The sequence below is a fragment of the Miniopterus natalensis genome, chromosome 3 (assembly GCF_054644295.1).
Source record: "Miniopterus natalensis isolate mMinNat1 chromosome 3, mMinNat1.hap1, whole genome shotgun sequence".
Classification (NCBI taxonomy): domain Eukaryota; kingdom Metazoa; phylum Chordata; class Mammalia; order Chiroptera; family Miniopteridae; genus Miniopterus; species Miniopterus natalensis.
In genome coordinates, this window is record NC_142083.1 from 42,838,477 (window position 1) to 42,857,160 (window position 18,684).

The 18,684-nt window shown below is 36.6% G+C and overlaps 1 protein-coding gene across 1 annotated transcript in view; it reads left to right on the forward strand.

The window, feature by feature from the left end:
- XRCC4 (X-ray repair cross complementing 4) overlaps positions 1 to 18,684 on the forward strand; it is a 182,413-nt gene that overhangs the window by 97,345 nt on the left and 66,384 nt on the right. Inside the window, exon 7 of the mRNA XM_016210335.2 lies at positions 17,471 to 17,618. Coding sequence (XP_016065821.2) covers positions 17,471 to 17,618 — 148 coding nt within the window. The remainder of the gene's footprint in view (positions 1 to 17,470; positions 17,619 to 18,684) is intronic.

Here is an 18,684-nt window from a genome sequence, read left to right on the forward strand (position 1 = left end):
TTCAGCCTGATTTTTAAATAACAAAAATAGACATTAAGAAATGAGGTAGAAAAAGATAATCATAAATATTAGTAGACACACAGTGTTTGTCTATGTGTATATATGACCAATAAGAGAGAATTGTATTTGCAAGGTGATTTTGCTAAAGTTGAAATCTGACTTTTCCATGAATCAGTTTAGTTTCATCAAAGAAGCAAGCTTAGGTCATACCTTTTAGCTATATGGTTCTCAGGTTCATCAGTAATAAAAAATTTTAAACCATTTTCTCAGGATTGTAAAAGTTTTTAAGATACACAATTTCTAAAGTTTAAGGAACTAGGCAAAATAGGGTTAACTTTTCCTTTAAGAAATGGTTAGTTGCTAGGAGACGACAAATAGATGTTAATGATTTCAAAGCTCTTAAGTAGACTTGTATCTCTTTAGAAAAGATGTTTAATTCCTGCTCACACTAGACTATGCCATTAATAATTAAACGCCTGATGATTCTATTTTCACGAATTTTAAATTTTGTTGGGACGAATAGAAATAATTGGAGGGTGGAAAAAATCGTGTGTTAGAAAGCATCAAATTAATTTATTTACTCCATTATTTATTAAGTGACTATTAGGTGTCAGGCCTGATAACTGGTTCCAGGGATCACATGTTAAATGTCTTTCTTTTAGGAGTTCAGCCCGAATTTGAGGAAAGAAACATCTAAACATTTCGTTTCAGTGCAAAGGAGCAAGTGTACGAAATGGAAGTTACTCAGTATATGTTCAGTGAATGAATGATTAATGAATGAACATTTAAAAACCTATGTAAAAAGCTTTGTGAAGGTAAAGAATGAAGGAAAGACCGACTCCCTCTGTGGTCTACAGGGTCGATGATGTTTGAACTGCGTATTAAGGGTGGGTAGCAGAGCTAAAGAGAGAGCAGGTGGAGAAGGCAGCACAGGCTTTCCAGGTAAAAAGAGCAATATGTGCAAAGGCATGGAGGTATTTTTTAAAAGAATAAAGGAATAGGACATATTTAAGAAAGGGGGAGGCAGCTAGTATGTGGCTGGCTCAGCGTGCGTGTGCAGAATGGTGAGAAATGAGCCGGATAGGGAGTAACTCCTGAGACCAACTTTTAGGAAGCTGGCAGTCATTAGAGTGTGGAGGATGGGCCAGAAAGGGGGGCCCACAGGCAGAAGTGAGTTAAAAGAGTGTTGAATTAAAACGAGGAAAATAGTGTCCTCTGAGATAGAGAGGGGAGAGACTGAGAGCTCTTTAGAGATAGAATTAATAGAACTCGATTTATTCCACGTGAATGGGGGCAGTCGGACTTTTAGGTTTCTATCTTATACTAGTAGGTAGATGGTAAGACTAGTAATCAAACTAAAGATTTAAAATTTTTCACATACTGAATTTGTGCTTTGGGGACCTCAGATTTTAAAAAACTCCCAGAAACAGTTGGAACTCTCTCCAGAGCTAAGAAAGCACACTAGGGTAGATTCTGTCACACTTAAAGCTGTATAAGTGGGCAAGACCACCAAGAAGAGCCTGCACTGAGATACTGAGAGTTCTTACACACATCCCTGAGGGCACTGTCAGGAAGAACAAAGATTATTTTTGTGGGGTTTCTGAGGTAACTAAAAATAAGTAATACAGGTGTGTGAAAACCAGTATTTATATTTAATCGCTATCTAGTGACTGTCCCACAGGACTTTAAAGGAGTGATTTATTCACTATGTTAAAAATTCAGCAATACAAATTAAATAAAGAAAATAAAACTTTGAGTTGTTAGATTTTTAAGTTAATCCATTTGTTAAATAATTGCACACATATTATTTATTTTAAAATCCAAGAAGCACAATATAATGTTACATGAATCTGTTTCTTTTGTAATGAATTCTGGGTGTACAGGGTGAATTAATTCTGTTAAATAGAATAATACTTACCTAGTCCCAGTTCACCAATCTTTTTTTTATCTCAAAAGAAAAGTCTATCTTTTCAAATTTTTACTGAGACTCAGTCAAATATATTTCACATTTCAGTGAGCATACATATTTGTGTGTGTAAAGCTGACATACAAATACTACTTACCCTTGTTTCTATCTCATGAATATTCTCTAGGACATTTATTTTCTAAAATCTGGTTACCAGCCACTAAATTCATGTTATAACTCAGTAATGGGCCAGGACCTGCAGTTTGAAAAACTCCGCCCCAGACATTATTGGAGACTCGGTCTGTTTCGGTGTTTTGCCTCTGTGACGCTCATTCCCTTACCTTCACTAAATCTGTTCTATGAGATTGTAAACATGTTCGAATCTTATTTATCTTAAACAAATAAATCTTTCTTTCTTGCTCAACTTGTTTTTAAGATTGTTATTAAATCGAACCCTAATTGACACCTGAGCTTCTGGCATGTGTGTAATCAGCATTACGCTGCTGCCGCCTTCCCTTCAGGCTGCTCCTTCCCCTGCGCTAGTCCCCTAGCCTCCCCGCCACAGTCAGCTCCCTTGGTGACAGCCAGCACTTGCCTACCAGCCAGTGTGCCAGGCCAAGTGTTTATAAATATCAACACATTTAACTAACAGCAGAGTAGGCACTGTTACTGTCCACAGTGGATGTATAGCTTGCCCAGGGTCACACAGGCAGTAGCAAGGAAACTGGGATGGAAATCCAGGTATCGTATATAGCTCACTCTTAAACTAATTTCTGTAATACCACGTTGCCATTTGTATTTTTAACCAAGATCCACACACCTACCTCTCTCTCTCTCCTGATACATTGTTTCCATTCAAAATCAGACATCATTTTTAAAGACTGAGGTTTATAACGGAATAGTAGCCTAAAAGTAGCAATGGTTGGTAAGTGCATGCTTGTCTTACTTCAAGGGATGAGAATGATGTTTTAATGGATGCTGTGTCATTGAGTTAGTTTTGCAGAGGTAAGGAGATTGAGTGAGTGCTCCAGCAAAAGTGAAAATATATTTAGGAATGTATTAGCTTCCTAAGGCCACCGTAGCAAAATACCACAGCCCCGGTGACTTAACAGAATTTTATTTTCTCACATTTCTGGAGGTTGGATTTCTAAAATCAAGGTGTTGGCAGATTTAGTTTCCCTGAGGCCTTTCTCTTGGCTTGCTGTTGTCTGCCTTCTTGCTGTGTCCTCACATGGCCTTTTCTCTGTGTGTGCCCATCCCTGGTGTCTGTCTGTTTATAAGGATGCCAGTCATATTGGATTAGAGACTATTTAACCTTAATTCCCTCTTTAAGACCCTATCTCTAAATCCAGTCACATTCTGAGCTATACTGGGTATTAGGAACTTTAACGTGAATTTTAGAGGGATACAATTCAGTCCATGCAAGGAGTTTCTTACCATGAAAAAAAGGCAGTCTGTTGCACATAGATATCTTGGAAAGGATTGTAGATTAATTAAATGAAAATGAGAGCTAGCAAAGAGATAGCAACAGATATTGATCCCGAAAACTGTTATCAGCAGGATAAAGGAGGCAATAGATTAAGAAATTGGAAGCACATTTTAATGATGCAGAGAAAGGAAGGTCAAGACAGGAAGATGTGCTAGATCTGTTGACCTTACCAGCCTCCTAGGTACAAGCATAAAATTGATGTTCTGAGCCTTGCAAAGCTTACATCGTTGCTATGTGCCTATCGCTGACAAAGCCTAAATTGATGGAGAGTGGAGCAGTCATAGTGGGATGTGGCAGATAAAGTCCAGCTCTTAGAGCATATCTTTTGGAAATAATGTCTAAAGTTAAAATGTTTTTGAACTGAAGGGGTGTAACTAATTTAAAGACATTATTTTTCTATAATTCCAAGGATTGTACTATTTTACGATGGTGAATGTAGTAGAAAAATGAATATAACCTCTCATGATGTACTTGAAGTATTAGTGATTTCTCCATTACTAGAGATCACAGTTTCCTATTTTACATGTCCAGTAATATTCTGGTATACTGTGCACTGGGCATTAGCAGTTTTGTGCCTTTGAGAGTCTATTGTCTTCCTTTGAAGAGTGTTCAGTTGAACAGTGAAACAGCTGATCTACTGGCAGATAAACTCCAACCTTTTTCTTGTCTTTCAAGCTTAATTACAATGGGTCTAGACCTTTTAGGAGTGTCGCCAGATACTCAGTATGTTCAGTGTGGCACTTTACTCCACCAGTCAGAAGTTCTGCATCTCCATGTATAAGTAACATCAGGAATTTCTACTCAGCCACCAGCAGCTGTTTTCTGCTGGGTTGTACAGTCCTGCTCTGTGCATGTTCAGCTTCTAATTTATCCAACAACTCAAAGTGACTCCTGGGGTGGCTCAATTTTTGTGTAGTTATGTTTTCCAGTACTTGTCCTGCAGATTCCAGCTATTTCTGCAGCATCGAACTCTAATTTCTGACCCTTCAGTTGAGTTGAGGGCAGTCATTGTGCTCTGCTTGGACTCTATCTACCGCCTTGTGCTAAGATCTAGAAAGTCCACCAGTCAGAAAGACAGAGTGATCCTGGGCATGCCTCTTGTGTTTCACTTATCTCAGGGAGCATAGTCCTGCACCAACTGTTGTTCAGTGTTGAAAACCAATAATTTCTTCTTGAGAAACTGAAAACATCTTAAACATGATTTTTGATAAAATTAAATTCAGCCTTACAGAGGTGGTTATTGACTGAAGCCAGTTTTATATATTCTTTCTTATATTACTACTGTTTTGAAGAAATCAAATGTGGCTCTATATTAGCAACATAGCAAAGATAAATCACACCAGCTTGAAACATTAATGTAAACCACTTTATAAAAATCCCATCCTGAGAAAGAACAGCATGTTAAAATCACATGAGTTGAGAAAGTGTTCTGAGAATGGGTCTGGAACAAAAGTTTGTTTTCTTAGCTTTTGATATCCTCGGGTAACAAAGTCAACATTCTTCTGCATTTAATGAAAATAGGTTTGGAAATAGCAACAGGTGTTTTGGTAATAAAAAACTATTGATGGCTTAAATCATTAGGGAACCTTGTTTTCTTTATTCTAATTACTGAAACAAGAGCTTTTGAAATTAATCTGCTGCTGTATAGACTTGAAGAAGGGAATCTAGGAAGTAACTTTATTGATTTTTGGACTTATGTTTAGTGCAACAACTTAGAGTTAGTAGCTTTTAAAATAATTTATTGTTCAAAAACATAAACAAAACAGAAATGTTTAGCGACTAGGAATCTAGGGATATCATTTTTATTGTCATCATAGAAATAACACATTAATAAATATAAAATAAATTCAAGTTAGACAAATTACTTTTTGAATAATTTTGTAAGATCTGTTTCATGAGTGTTGAAATGTACCAATTTATTTAAATTTTCAATCTTAAAATGTTTATTTGATATCTACCGATATATTTTTTAACATGTCTTTATTGATTTCAGAGAGAGGAGGGGAGAGGAGAGAGAGAGACAGACAGACAGACATCAGTTGATCGGCTGCCTCCTGCAGGCCCCCACGAGGATGGAGCCTGAAACCCAGGCATGTGCCCGGACAATACCTATATTTTAAAGGAATGGTTGTTTAACTAAAAAACAAATACAGCTAGAGTAAATAATTGTTTGAAAGATATTTTAAAATATTTCATTTGATCAGAAAAGAAAAAAATACAAATTAATATTAGATAGCAATTCAGTAAGAATTCCCTTTTTGACCTATCCTCTTTCTTGCCCTCCCTTCCCCCTCCCCCAGCACCCCTGCTCCCGCCACCAGAGCTCTCTGCCTGCTCTCTTTCTGCATACAGTTTTCTATGAAACTATATATTATGCTATCCATTAAGTGTTTGTGCATGGCTTTTACCATACAGTGTTATATATACTGTATATTACTGTATTTAATGGGCAATTTAAGGAGCTTTCAATGGCAGTTTCGGTGAACTGTGATTGTTTGCCATATGCCCTGACTTTACAGTCTGATTCAACCCCGCTATATCTAGTACTCCGTAGGAGAACCCCAAACAGTTTTCCCTACTTCATTTTTCTTAGTCTGTGACCATAACCACTCTCTATGCTGCAGTGATAGGAGTAGTAAAAGGTGTTATGGGGGTACTGAGGAGGGAAACCTAGCCAGACTTCCGAGGCTTCCTGACAGGGTGAGATCTTTACTGAGATATCAAGGAGGGTGAGAGTTAGCAAGTTGAATGCTAGGTGGTAGAAGAACACTATTTCTGGCAGAAGACCCATGTGCAAAATCCAAGAGAGAGAAAGGATGGCACACCAGACAAAATTCAGTAAGGTTGTAAAAGTAAGTTGAACCAGAAAAAGAAAGAAATATTAAAATGCATTAGGGAACTTTATCGTTGACTTCAAGGCAGTGAGAAAGGACAACTTGATCAGATTTGCAGTTTTAGAAAAATTCTCTTGTGCATTTTGTAGGGAATGAATGAATTGTAACTGCTTTAGCCATTTTAAGCTGTAACAGTAATCTAGGTAAGAGATTATGAAAGTACTGGGTACAGAGAGTTAGACAGAGTTCAGAACTTTTTAGGAGGTGCTGATTGGATGTGAGCAGTGAAGTTTTGGAAGGCATCAAAAATTATTTTGAGTTTAGCTCTGGGTAAGTTATGGGGATAGTGGCATTAGAAGGGTTTGTGCTGCACATTGCTAAGACAGCATGCTGAAACTCAGAAGTTAACACATTGCTAGCAATGATTGCTAGCAGTGATGGTAAACACACTTCCCACATATAAGGCCTAATGTAAAGAGTATGCCTCAATAATAAACTGTAATTAATTTCCCAAATGTTATTCTCTTTGTCAAATCAATGCTTAAAATAATTTTGCTCTTGTTTGTCTATTTTGAGTACCATGACAAAAGAATATACAAAATATTTGTTTTAAAAATAAAAACTTTATGAGGTTTTTAATGAAAAATTTAAAAATTTATGAACAGTATGAAACAGCGTAATATAAAAAAAAGCATACAGATGTTTCGAAATGAAATTTCTGAAGAAAAACTTTCTCATTTGGACAAGACAGCTCAATAGTAACTTAAAAGTGCTTCAAAAGGCTCTGAAAATTCATTTAGTTTTTCTTACCAAATGCAGATAATATAATCATTTTTCAAAGCATAGTAACTTAAGTTATAGAATTAGGCACTTTTATACCAGGAGTAACTATTTGGTCTAACTTCTTTACACCTAATTTTATAGGCTGAAAAAAGCTTTCACAGAATTGTTACATGATTTGCCCATAGTCATCAGACAGTGATTAACAGACTCAGGTGTAGGATTGTAGGATGCTTCTGAAGTATTAATTCAGTATAAACATTATATTAGATTTTTTTGGTCATTTGGCAGAGAACTTTTCTTAATCCTTCTTAGTAAAATATTACCTTCTTGACATTTGGTGTGAGAGCTGGTTGGGGCAATATGTCTAGTACCACAGCCCAGGAAATCTCCTTTTTGGAAAATCATTCCATACTTTTTGAGGAAAACCTCTGAAATTTAGCCTCTTATTTGCCTCTTCATAGAACCACTACAAACCTGCTAAATTACATCACAAAGGCATTAACCTTATTGTGAAGGAGTATAGAGCAGTCAAATAGAGGGCTTTTTCTTAATGTATCAGAATTATTATGCTAAGTGAAATAAGCCAGTCAGAGAAAGACAATTCCATATGATTTCATGTATTTGTGGAATCTAATGGACAAAATAAACTAACAAACGAAGTAAAGACAGACTCATGGATACAGAAAACACACTGGCAGCTGTCAGAGGGGAGGGGCTTGTGGACAAGGTGAGAAGGGTGAAGGGACTGAGCAAAGAAAAAAAAGACAGACTCACGGACACAGACTGCAGCATGGTGATTGCCAGAGGGAAGGGAAGGGCGAAGTGGAAGGAGGGAACCGGGATGAATGGCCATGGACGGAGACTCGAGTTGGGGTGGTGAACACACAATGCAGTGTACAGACGATGTGTTATAGAGTTGTACACCTGAAAGCTGTATAATTTTACTAACCAGTGTCACCCCAATAAACGCAATAAAAATATTCCAAACTTTTCTAAAAAGATCAAGCAAATGCTGGGAAAATGAAGTCGAAAGTCTATCATGTCAAATAAACTCATTCAGGTCCTCTTTCTACCCCTGTTATTTTTCAAAGAGGGTTTGTGACCAAGGTGAGTGATTCTTACCTGTCCAATTTACCGTGTAATTATGCACCACTTCACTGTTGCCACTTTCGCCCTATTGTGATTTTGACTTGCTAGTTAAACTAGTGATCGTGTCCTAGGTAAGCAGTTAACCTAGAGTCACTGCAGATAACATGCGGGTAGTACCTTCTTTAAAAAAGTAAACTGAGCCCTGGCTGGGTGGCTCAGTTGGAGTGTCACCCACTACACCAAAAAGGTTGCTGGGTCCAACCCCGGTCGGGCACATACAGGAGACAACCAATGGATGTTTCCTTCTCGCATTGGTATTTTTTCTCTCTTCTCTCCCTCCCTCTCTCCATAAAAATCAATAAAAACATATCCTCGGGTGAGGATTAATAAATAAATAGGTAAATAAACTGAAAGATTCCCGATATTATTTATTTAAAAAGGTTTTATATTTTACTTTTTTTGTCCAATATTTAAATTTATACTAGTTCAATGAGATCATAAACTGTGTAAAAGGCCTAGGTTTTATTAAAAGTTGACCAAAGTAAAAAAGAATGAAAATTTCAAAAACCTTTAAATCTCTATGAATAAAACACTAAAACAAGTCTTAAGTTGACAGAAGACCTTACCTGTGACTCATGAACAACAATAAAAGCTTTATGTTGGCTCCAAAAGTTTATGACGTAGGTTGAAGGCAGAGGCCCTTTTGTAAAGCTTGTGAAACTTAATAAATTGTAGCTTTGTTTTCTGAAAATGTCTTAACCATTAAAATTTCTTTTCAATGTTTGTTATTTTTAACTACAAATACTATATAAATTGGAGGCTAATTTTTCTGTTTTATAAACTGCTTTCCCTGCAAATATTTTTCTTTTAGTGTTAACCAGACTGGCAGCAGCAAGCATAACTAACCAATAGTGTAGTATTTTACATGGATTCAAAATAATTTTTAAGAAGTTATTTGAAATTATTAATTCTATTAGTATTTAAGAATTTATATCAGTCAACTAGCATTTATTGAGGAAATAGTGTGTTAGAGATTGTGCTAGTCTGTCTTGTACTAACAGTGAATGGAACAAACTCAGCGTCTGCCTTCATGGAGCTTATAAATATTACAAATATTGTCACAAGTGTGATGAAATCTACTAAGGACCTCATGGAGCTGTATAAAGGATTATCCAAAAAGATGATTGTATAGTTTCAATTCAGATACGCTGTTTGAGTTCACTCAGAATCATCCTTAAAACTCAACTTTCAAACCCAGTTTTCCCTCCCTCCCTCCCTCCCTCCCTCCCTCCCTCCCTCCCTCCCTCCCTCCCTCCCTCCCTCCCTCCCTTCCATAGTCCATGTTTACTTAAAGATTACAATATAATGTTCTTTATGAATTTACACAACATACTTCATCAGGGCAATGGAAATTCTATTTTCTCTTTCATAGCCATTCCAAAATTGACCCATCTTATTTTCATTTGTTGTAGTATAATTGTGAATAGAATTATATTCCTCTGTTATTTTTTTCCCTTCACCTCTTTCAACCAGTTGCCCAATCCCCCTCCCCTCTGGCAGCCATCAGTCTGTTCTCTGTGTCTATGAGTCTGGTTCTCTTTTGTTTGCTCATTTATTTCTTTCTTTAGATTCCATGTGCAAGTGAAATGATGTAGTATTTGTCTTTCTCTGACTGATTTCTTTCACTGAGCATAATACTCTTTATGTCCATTCACACTGTTGCAAATGGTAAGAATTCATTTGTTTTTATGGCTGAATAATATTCCATTGCATATATGTACCACAGCTTTTTTATCTACTCATCTGTTGATGGGACTTGAGTTGCTTCCATAGCTTGGCTTTTGTAAATAACACTGCTATGAACATAGGGGTGCATACATTCTTTTGAATTAGTGTTTTGTAAAACCCAGTCTTTTCTTATCAGTTTGCTCTCAGTGAACTAACCTTTTAATTTTCTCTTGAGAAATCTACTTCAGAGCCATCTGATACTGATGGTTATGCTTTCAAAGGAAATATCCACACAAGAAGAAAAACAATGTAAGAAATCAACTTATAGTGTTTAATAATGGAAAGAAAAACTGAGATTAGAAAGCTTTGTGTACCTTAGAACTTCTAGGTTAGTTCCTTTATAATTGCTTGTGTGACTTTTGGCTTTCTTGCAAATAATGTGTCCCTCTGCCTTACCCAGTTATAAACTTTTGAAATACATGGTAGTGGTGTCTTCTGGATAGTGCCCAACACATAGAATTCACTCAATAAATATTTGTTGAATAAGTGAAGGAATGATAGACTCCTTAAGTTAACAGAGTTCATTTGGTATTACTTTTTTTAAATTAAAGAAATCAGATTGTTTTATAGGGTTAGAACAATAATTAATATATTCAACTTACTTTTTTTTTTTTAATTCTATGCCTTTAGAGTCTGTACTTTATCTTTAGTGGTCCACCTTGCCTCTGACATTGAGAGTATTGGATTTCCAAAGATTACCTCTTAGGTTGCCCCAGTGTCATTTTGTCATTAAGTCTGACTTCCACCTCTGCTGGCTAAAAGAGGAGCCTGACTTTTGGAAAACTATAGGTACATGGATACACACACACACACACACACACACACACACACACCCTTTTTAGTGTTTAGTGCTGTTAATTATTGGTTTATTTTGATGATTGCTGATTAGTAGGTTAGACTATTGACCTTTTGTGTAAGATAGTCATCAGTTATTCAGATTAGATTGTGAAAATTGGGTAGCAGCTGATTACAGATTGGAAAAAGAACTATTAGGTGAATGGTGAGAGAAAATAATGTTTGCTTGCTTGGTCAGATGAGAAATTTACTACCTGAAGATAGGTCACTTTAAGATACTGCTCATTGAAGTATGGTGTTACCAACCTTATCTCAGCTTCTTTTTTGGCTTATCTTTCTACCTGTCAGTAAGACACACTGCAGAGACACAGGATAGCCCAAGGCACTGGTTGATTTTCTCCCTGGTGAAAGAAAGAGTGTTTCCTGAAGTTTCACATTTACTTAGAGTAGTATTTTAAGGTTTGGATTTTTGCGTTTCTCTCTCAACATTTTATATCTTTTGAAATAAAACAAGGTGAATTATTGATTGTAAACACTTAGTAAATATTTGTGAAGTGAACAGATGAATAAAATAGTGAAAAACATAGTGGATGATCGTTCTATGAAAACTGGTTTGTTATGAATTTACCTTTTCTATTATTTTCTTTTTATGTCTCTAAGAAGCTATAGGAGATAGCCTAAAAGGTCTTCAAATTCATCTAAATGAATCTCAATTTAATTTTTTGTAAGGACACACACATATTGTTAATAATACTTTAATGCTTATATCAAATATTTCTGATATTATGATTTATAAAAGTTTATTTTATCTCATTGAATCATGTCAGAAATCATGGTAAACACAGATTTCCTTTTCTGTGTTCTTTTTTTTCCTTTCTATTGAATTTATTGGGGTGACACTGGTTAATGAACTTATATAGGTTTCAGGCGCACAATTCCACAACACATTTCTGTATTGTGTGTTCACCACCCCAAGTCAAGTCTCCGTCCATCATATGTCCCCCATACCCTCCTCCTTCCCTCACCCCCTCTCCCCCTAGCAGTCACCACACTGTTGTCCATGTCCGAGGGGTTTTTTTCTCTTTTTTTTTTGCTCAGTCCCTCCACCCCATCCCCCTCTCAGCTGTCGGCCTGCTCTCTATGAGTCTGTCTCTATTTTGCTTGTTAGTTCATTTTGTTCATTAGAGTCCACATATGAGTGAAATCATATTTCTCAGCTGAGGAACTTAAAGAGATTCTGTAATATGTCAAAGGTGAATGGCAGAATTAGAGACCCAGACCCAGTCCTGATTTGATTTCATATGCGCCTCATCTGAAGGCCCATAGGTAAACCAAGTTTTGGTTTAAAAATAAGACACACATTTGAAAATAGGCGTTCAAGTCTTCATATTCTCGTGGAACGCTGGTGGGCAGGATGTCAGGGATACGGCTGAGTGTAAAGCATGCCCTCTGGCTGTAGGGTGCTTATAATCTAGTTGGGGAACAGAAGCTAAACATAGAAGGAATAACTACACAAAGTAGTATATATAAAATGAGTGGTTCACACTCTCAGCCCCATAGAGAAAGAGAGATGGCTGTGGATTGAAACTACTCAGAATGACTGAAATGGGCTGTGCTGGAGGGGAGCACGCAGCTGAGCTGATAGAGGAGGGGAAGACATTCAAGACAGAAAGTAAGGAACAAAAGGAAGATGAAGGAACCCTGGAGCCTTGGGATAATTTACAGACTGTGGGAGGTATGGTCAGAGAGGTAGGAGAACCTCACATTGTAGAGGGATTTGAATGCAGGGCTGGGATCTTAGGACTTTATTTTGCAGGCCATGGGAACCACTGCAAGTTTTCTGTTTGGATGTGGCCTGTTACAAGCGGCACACATTTCTTTCTTCATGGCCAAGGGACCTAAAGATCAGAGCCTCTTTTATTCAGTATTTTAACCTAAGAGCTGAGTAGCCATCACCATGAATAACATGCCTGACGACATTCATTTTTTGTTTTGTGCAGGGCCTGGAGAGAGGTGTGTTTGTTTGAGGTGGGGGTGGAGTGAAGTGTGGCAATCTCTCTCAGAGTTTTGTAGAATCTGTGTGTCAAGCTATATAGCATATGAAGAGGGGGAAAAATCCATAGACAGGAGATAATAATGAGGCCCTGATAAAACAAATTATAAGCCTGCAAAATGTTTTTAAACATACTGAGATTTGAGGGTTTCATGGTTAGAGACAAGTTTACCAGCTAGCTTAACTCCTGGCATTTAGGCAGATGGCCAGCAGTTCAGCCCACAGTCATTTCCTTTGGACACTGCGAGTCCCCAGGGAGCCAGCTCTGCCCGCCCTGCCTGAACTCCCTGCCAAGCTCCTGCAGTTCCTCTGTCACATGGGACAAGTGTGGCTTTCTGTGGAGCCACCTTTCACAAGAGCAAGGCTTCTGTGAAGATCCTCATTCTCTGGATTCAGTGAACCTAATGAGACCTTGAAATCCATCCCACAGCTCTGCCAATAAGAATTTCAGCTCTAGTAAGTTAATTGGCAATCGTTGCTTTCTCTTCTTTTGTTTTCTTTTTTCAAAAATTCCTGGAAATGGTGCAAGACACATGGTCATGACAGAGACTGATGAATACTAAAAACTGAGAATTCTGGAGGAGGAATCTCAGAAAAAACTCCCCAGTCAGTGTCAAATGCATACACTTCTGCCTGGATTTGAAAACTTCAGTTTATGTAGCACCTTTCTGTCTCCCCTTCCTCTCCTCCTTTCCTGTTGCCAGCACTTCTCCATTCATTTCCCAAGTATTCCTTTCCCATGTACACCACTCTAACCAGGCCAGACCCCTCATTACCCTTTGAACATTTCCCATTCTTTTCCCATTCTATTCAGGCTTTTCTTCCTATCTCAAATGAGTGTGTATAACCTAGTAAACTTAATATGGACTCATTTTTTTCTTTGAAAATGGGATGCAAGACTTGAAAGTGAAAGCTTTCATTGTTGCCCTTAAAAATATGCAAGGTTATATGCCCTGGCTGGGTGGCTCAGTTGGTTAGAGTGTCGTCCCGTGCACCAAAAGGTTTTGGGTTCTATTTCCAGTCAGGGCACATACCTAGGTTGCTGGTTCGATCCCCAGTCAGGGTATGTATGGGAGGGAACCAATCCATGTTTCTCGCTCACATCGATATTTCTTTCTCTCTCTTTCCCTTCCTCTCTCTAAAGTCAATAAAAATATGTCCTTGGGTAAGGAGTTTTTAAAAAAATGTAAGGTTGTGAAATAATATAGACATCTTGAAAGTCCCATATTTGACTTCCTGTCGATGTAGATCACATCCCTTCTGTTGTATATAAAACAGCTTTGCTTGTTTGGAGACTCAGAGTCGCTGTTGGAGGGAGGGATCCAATGCCAGAAGAGACACATAGCATCAAGCATTGATACACAGGAACCAGGCGCCTCTTTCCTGGTTTCTGGCATCGCAGGAGTGGAGAGGAAGGGATAGAATGGAACATTTTCCCTTTTATTTAAGATTATCTAAATGTCATGAAAACTTCCTTTTAAATGAATGTATAAATTCAGAGAATATTCTACAGCTTGCTGTTACATGCATGTAATAAACCAAAGGGAAAAGAGTTTCCCATGGTGCAAGCACAAAAAAGACATATTTATTTTCAGCAGTAATTGGCTTGTGTGCAGGCCCCTTTTCCTCATGACAGTGGCTCCGAGACTTGAGAGCCTCAGGAGAATGGAAAAAAGTGGCACTGTAAATGGACTTGAAACACTTGGTTACACACAACTCTTGGTTCTTTGGGTAAATAATGGTGGGCACCGAGAAGTTTGAAGTGTGGGATAATGATAATAAAGTATCAGGTTATTTTCCCACACGTACAGGCAGTTACCAACTCAATATTGCTAGCAAGTCAGCACAAAATAATTCACAAACCTGCCCTGAAAGCTTAAAGAAATTCCAGTTGTCTGCCCTTTTAGGTGTCCCAGTCACTCCCCCCTGTAAAATGCTTATTTTTGGCATTATAAAGCTTCCTGAGGCAGGAATGATGGTTTTCCATGGTATCAGGCGACCACAATTGTCCAGAGTCCACAGCTGGACACAGAACCACTTCGACATTTAGCACAGGGCATCATCTCTAAGAGTAAACAGACCTCAGTGGGTTCTTATGCCCTGTTGATAAAATGCTGGAGATCTAAAATATTTTAGCCGAGCTATAAATCTAGAATACCTTTAATTTCACTCACGAGAGCCCGTAAGCAATATTCATCATGCCTGTTTTCCTGCCATGTTCACCAAGAGATACACACATTTTTGTCAGTCAGTATACCAATTAATAAATCATCCGTTATTGATTGAAATTCTGATTGCAGAAGTGCCTCTGGTAGCCTCTATAAGAGTATGGAAATTAGTATTAGAACTGAGCAAACTGCTTCTGGTGTGTGTTCTTGATTAGATGCTGGCAACACGTGGATTATGGCTCACCCTGACTAACATACACATTGAAACACATTGTATTTTAAAGTAAATTGTAGATGTTATAACAAGTAATATAACCATATCACATTTAAAACATCCTTTTGGATGCCAATGTGTAAGCCATTATTTAGAGTTTTGAAATGAGTGGCAGAAGTTTTTGGTGACTTCATTTTTAAAAAATTTATCATATATTTTAATTTAAACTTAATATTCTTTCTTCCTTGATGTCCAATATGTCATTAAATGCAATCTTTCTCCATTTTTCAAGTCTAACTATAGTCGAAATGTCCTCTAACTAAGACAGTTTTGCTAGTTTTGTTCATAAACAGCCTGTACTTTGTTGATTGCTTATGTGACTGAGTAAATGAATCCTAGATAAGAGCAGACTGGGTAAGAAATCAGTAAACCAGAATTTCTTCCTTAGTCACCTCCTGCCTTAATTAAAATAGGGCAATCATTCAGCTTGAATGTGTTTTAAATTTATCCTTCTCTACTCCAAAAATACTTTTAGGGGCTAATAAAAATAATTTACAAGAAATACAATGGAACTTATATGTCCTAATAACTTAAAGAACTTTGGAAAGTAAAATATGCTTTGATGGGCATTCAATTAATATTTGATCAAATGCTAATTTACCCACTAGGGAGAAACATTTTTAAATTGTCCTGTGTAAAATATAAAAACACAGGCTGAATGATTTGGGCAAGTTACTTAATACCCTGGTTTTCCAATAAGTAAAGGTAGTAATAGTAAGTACTACACAAAGTGAAAGGTTAATAAGATAATATAAATAAAACCCACAGCAAAGTGTCCAGCAGACATGTTTTCAAAAATGATACCTATTTTAAGAAAAAAAAATCAAAAGAAGAAGTTTCCTGAGATTGGTCACCAGTGTCCAAGTGATCACAGTCACTCAGAGAAGCATGACTGCCGAATGAAAATTCAAAATACAGTTTTCTTCTAGAAGGTGATAAATGTGTGCCTGAAAAGCCTCTCCTTCTGCACAACCGTGCACTACAAATAATAGAGCTCATGTCGAAAGGTTAAGATTTGGTCAGACCACACAAAATCTATTCAGCGTAGGTTGCTATTAGTTCTCTAGTTAAAATCCTAATAAAAATATTAACTCTATTAATTAACTCTCATTAATTGCAACATTTGTGCCCAGCAGCATAGTCAGCTAACCATTTGCATCACACTTCCTCTTACGTGGAGATGGGAGTTATTGAATGCACTTGATTTCAGTAGTTTCATCAAAATTAAATATCTGATTCAAGATACAGGGAGAAATGTCTCCATAGCTTGTTCATCTCTATTGCAGCTTTAGTGGAGAGCTTAATTTTTGAATAGTGTGGGGTTCTTGGGTTTGCTAGACCAGCTCCTATTTGTGCTAAAGCAGTGGACCTGTACCAGACTTTTTTTTTTTAGCCACTCATCTTCAGTTTTTTAGGCCTTTATACATTGCTAAGTCTTTCCCTTTAATTGGGATGAAAGCTTACCCCTGAGCACTTTAAACCATTAACATGCTAGAGAAAAAAATCATATGAACTAGCAACACATCCAAAGTCCAAATTATATTGATAGTATTTATTATTTACCAATAGCAAAGGAGCTCCTTTTTTTAATAGAAATATGCATTATAGCAGAATATACTGTGTATTGGATGAAAGAATTCTAAACTCCCCTAGAGCTCTTTGTAACTAAGTTGTTTCTAAGAGAATAAAGGAACATAAATCAGGCATGTTTCTATTGTTGCTTCTGTTTCATGTGTATCAAACACTTTTAGAGGCAATTTCATGGTTTAGCTACATTAGAGACATCTGTTAGTATTTTCTTTCATTTCTCTTGGGCTCTCTCCTCACAGTTAGTGGAAAAGTCTGGGTAACTATCTCTGGGTCGCTATCAGAAATTGCCATTTCTGCTCACAATTGCTGTTTAGTACCAGTGCGATTTATATTATTCCTGTAGCATTATTTTTCCATCCAGATACCTTTTAGAGGTGCCTCTGAGGCATTTCTATCTAGTTCCAGCACTGAGAGATCAAACTGCCTAGAATGCATTTGAGAAGATTGTTACCCAAGATAGGCAAAGACCATTTTGCTCAAGTTATTCCATGTATACAACATACTTTATGTTTTATTTTGGTATGAAAGTATTTCACACTCTCTAGCTGACTCACTTCAAATCTGCATGACTTGTTAAAAATTGTTTTGCTGTGTATTAATTGTGTCAGTTTATATTAGCACTAAAGCAGCAAGTTGAGACTTTATTCACAAATTATATATATAGTCTTGTTGGATCACATTTTAATGTCATTTTATTTTAGCTACTTTAAGAAGAGATGATTCCATTATTTCGAGTCCTGATGTCACTGATATTGCACCAAGTAGAAAGAGGAGGCAGCGGATGCAAAAAAATCTCGGGACAGAACCTAAAATGGTTTCTCAGGAACATCAGCTTCAAGAAAAGGAAAAGTAAGTCATCTTATCCTTTGCAAAATAGTGAGATGATGTTTAAATGTTTAAAAACTCTAATAAATAATCTTAAAAATTATATTTTTATTTCTGAATTTAAGGCTTTTTTTTAAAGAACAAAAATTATGATTTTGGAAATTGCAAAATGTTAAATCCATATATTTTCCTTGGTATTCAGGTAATTCCTATTAATATTTAAAACAGAAATGCCAAAAATGTAAGCAAATTTTTTTTTCTTGTGGTTTTTATAGATTAATTAGACATGGCATAAAAGGTACTAAAAACATTAGAATCCAGCTTGTGTTCAACAAAGTGTTTTCATCTAATTTACTGCTTTAAAGAGACTCAGATAGCATTCAAATTAACCTCTTGATTTGGCTATGCTTGAAATTTTTCATGTGTGAAATGTCTCTTCCTAGTCACCTATTTCTTTCTTTTATATTTTAGACTTGTATACTTTATTTTTATAGTTCACTCTTTAGTTCTGACTACCCTCCCTTTGATCTGCATCCCAATTTAGTTGTAATGAATTGAGAAGTTGGATTAATAAACATTTCATTGCAGCAAAACAATCAGCATTTATAAGGAATATTATCAGTTGAATCAAAAACAAAGGTGTAGATCATTTGTATGTTTGGATATCTGTTATATATGCCTGAGAACCTATTTCTTTTTCTTCAGACTTTTCATTAACTTGACAAATAGTCATATGACAAATTATTATATACCAGTGGTTTTCAAAGTGTGGAAAACTCCCTCCTGTCAGGCTGTCTTTCAATTTCTTGCATAACAATAAGAATTTCACAGTTAATAGTGAAATTGTTTTGTTTGTTTATCATTGGGTTTTTATTTTCTCCACAATTGGCCTGATCTACCAGGACTTGAAAATGCCATTTATATACTGTGGTGAGTCGCTTATGTCTTCAGGAGATATATGTGAAAACCCAGTGTGCCCTATTCTTACTGGTTGTGTTTAGTATGTAAATTTATTCATTAGCTCATAACACCCTAACTTTATAGAGTTCAAAGAACTGTATTATCTCTTAAATAGTGAAACAAAAATATT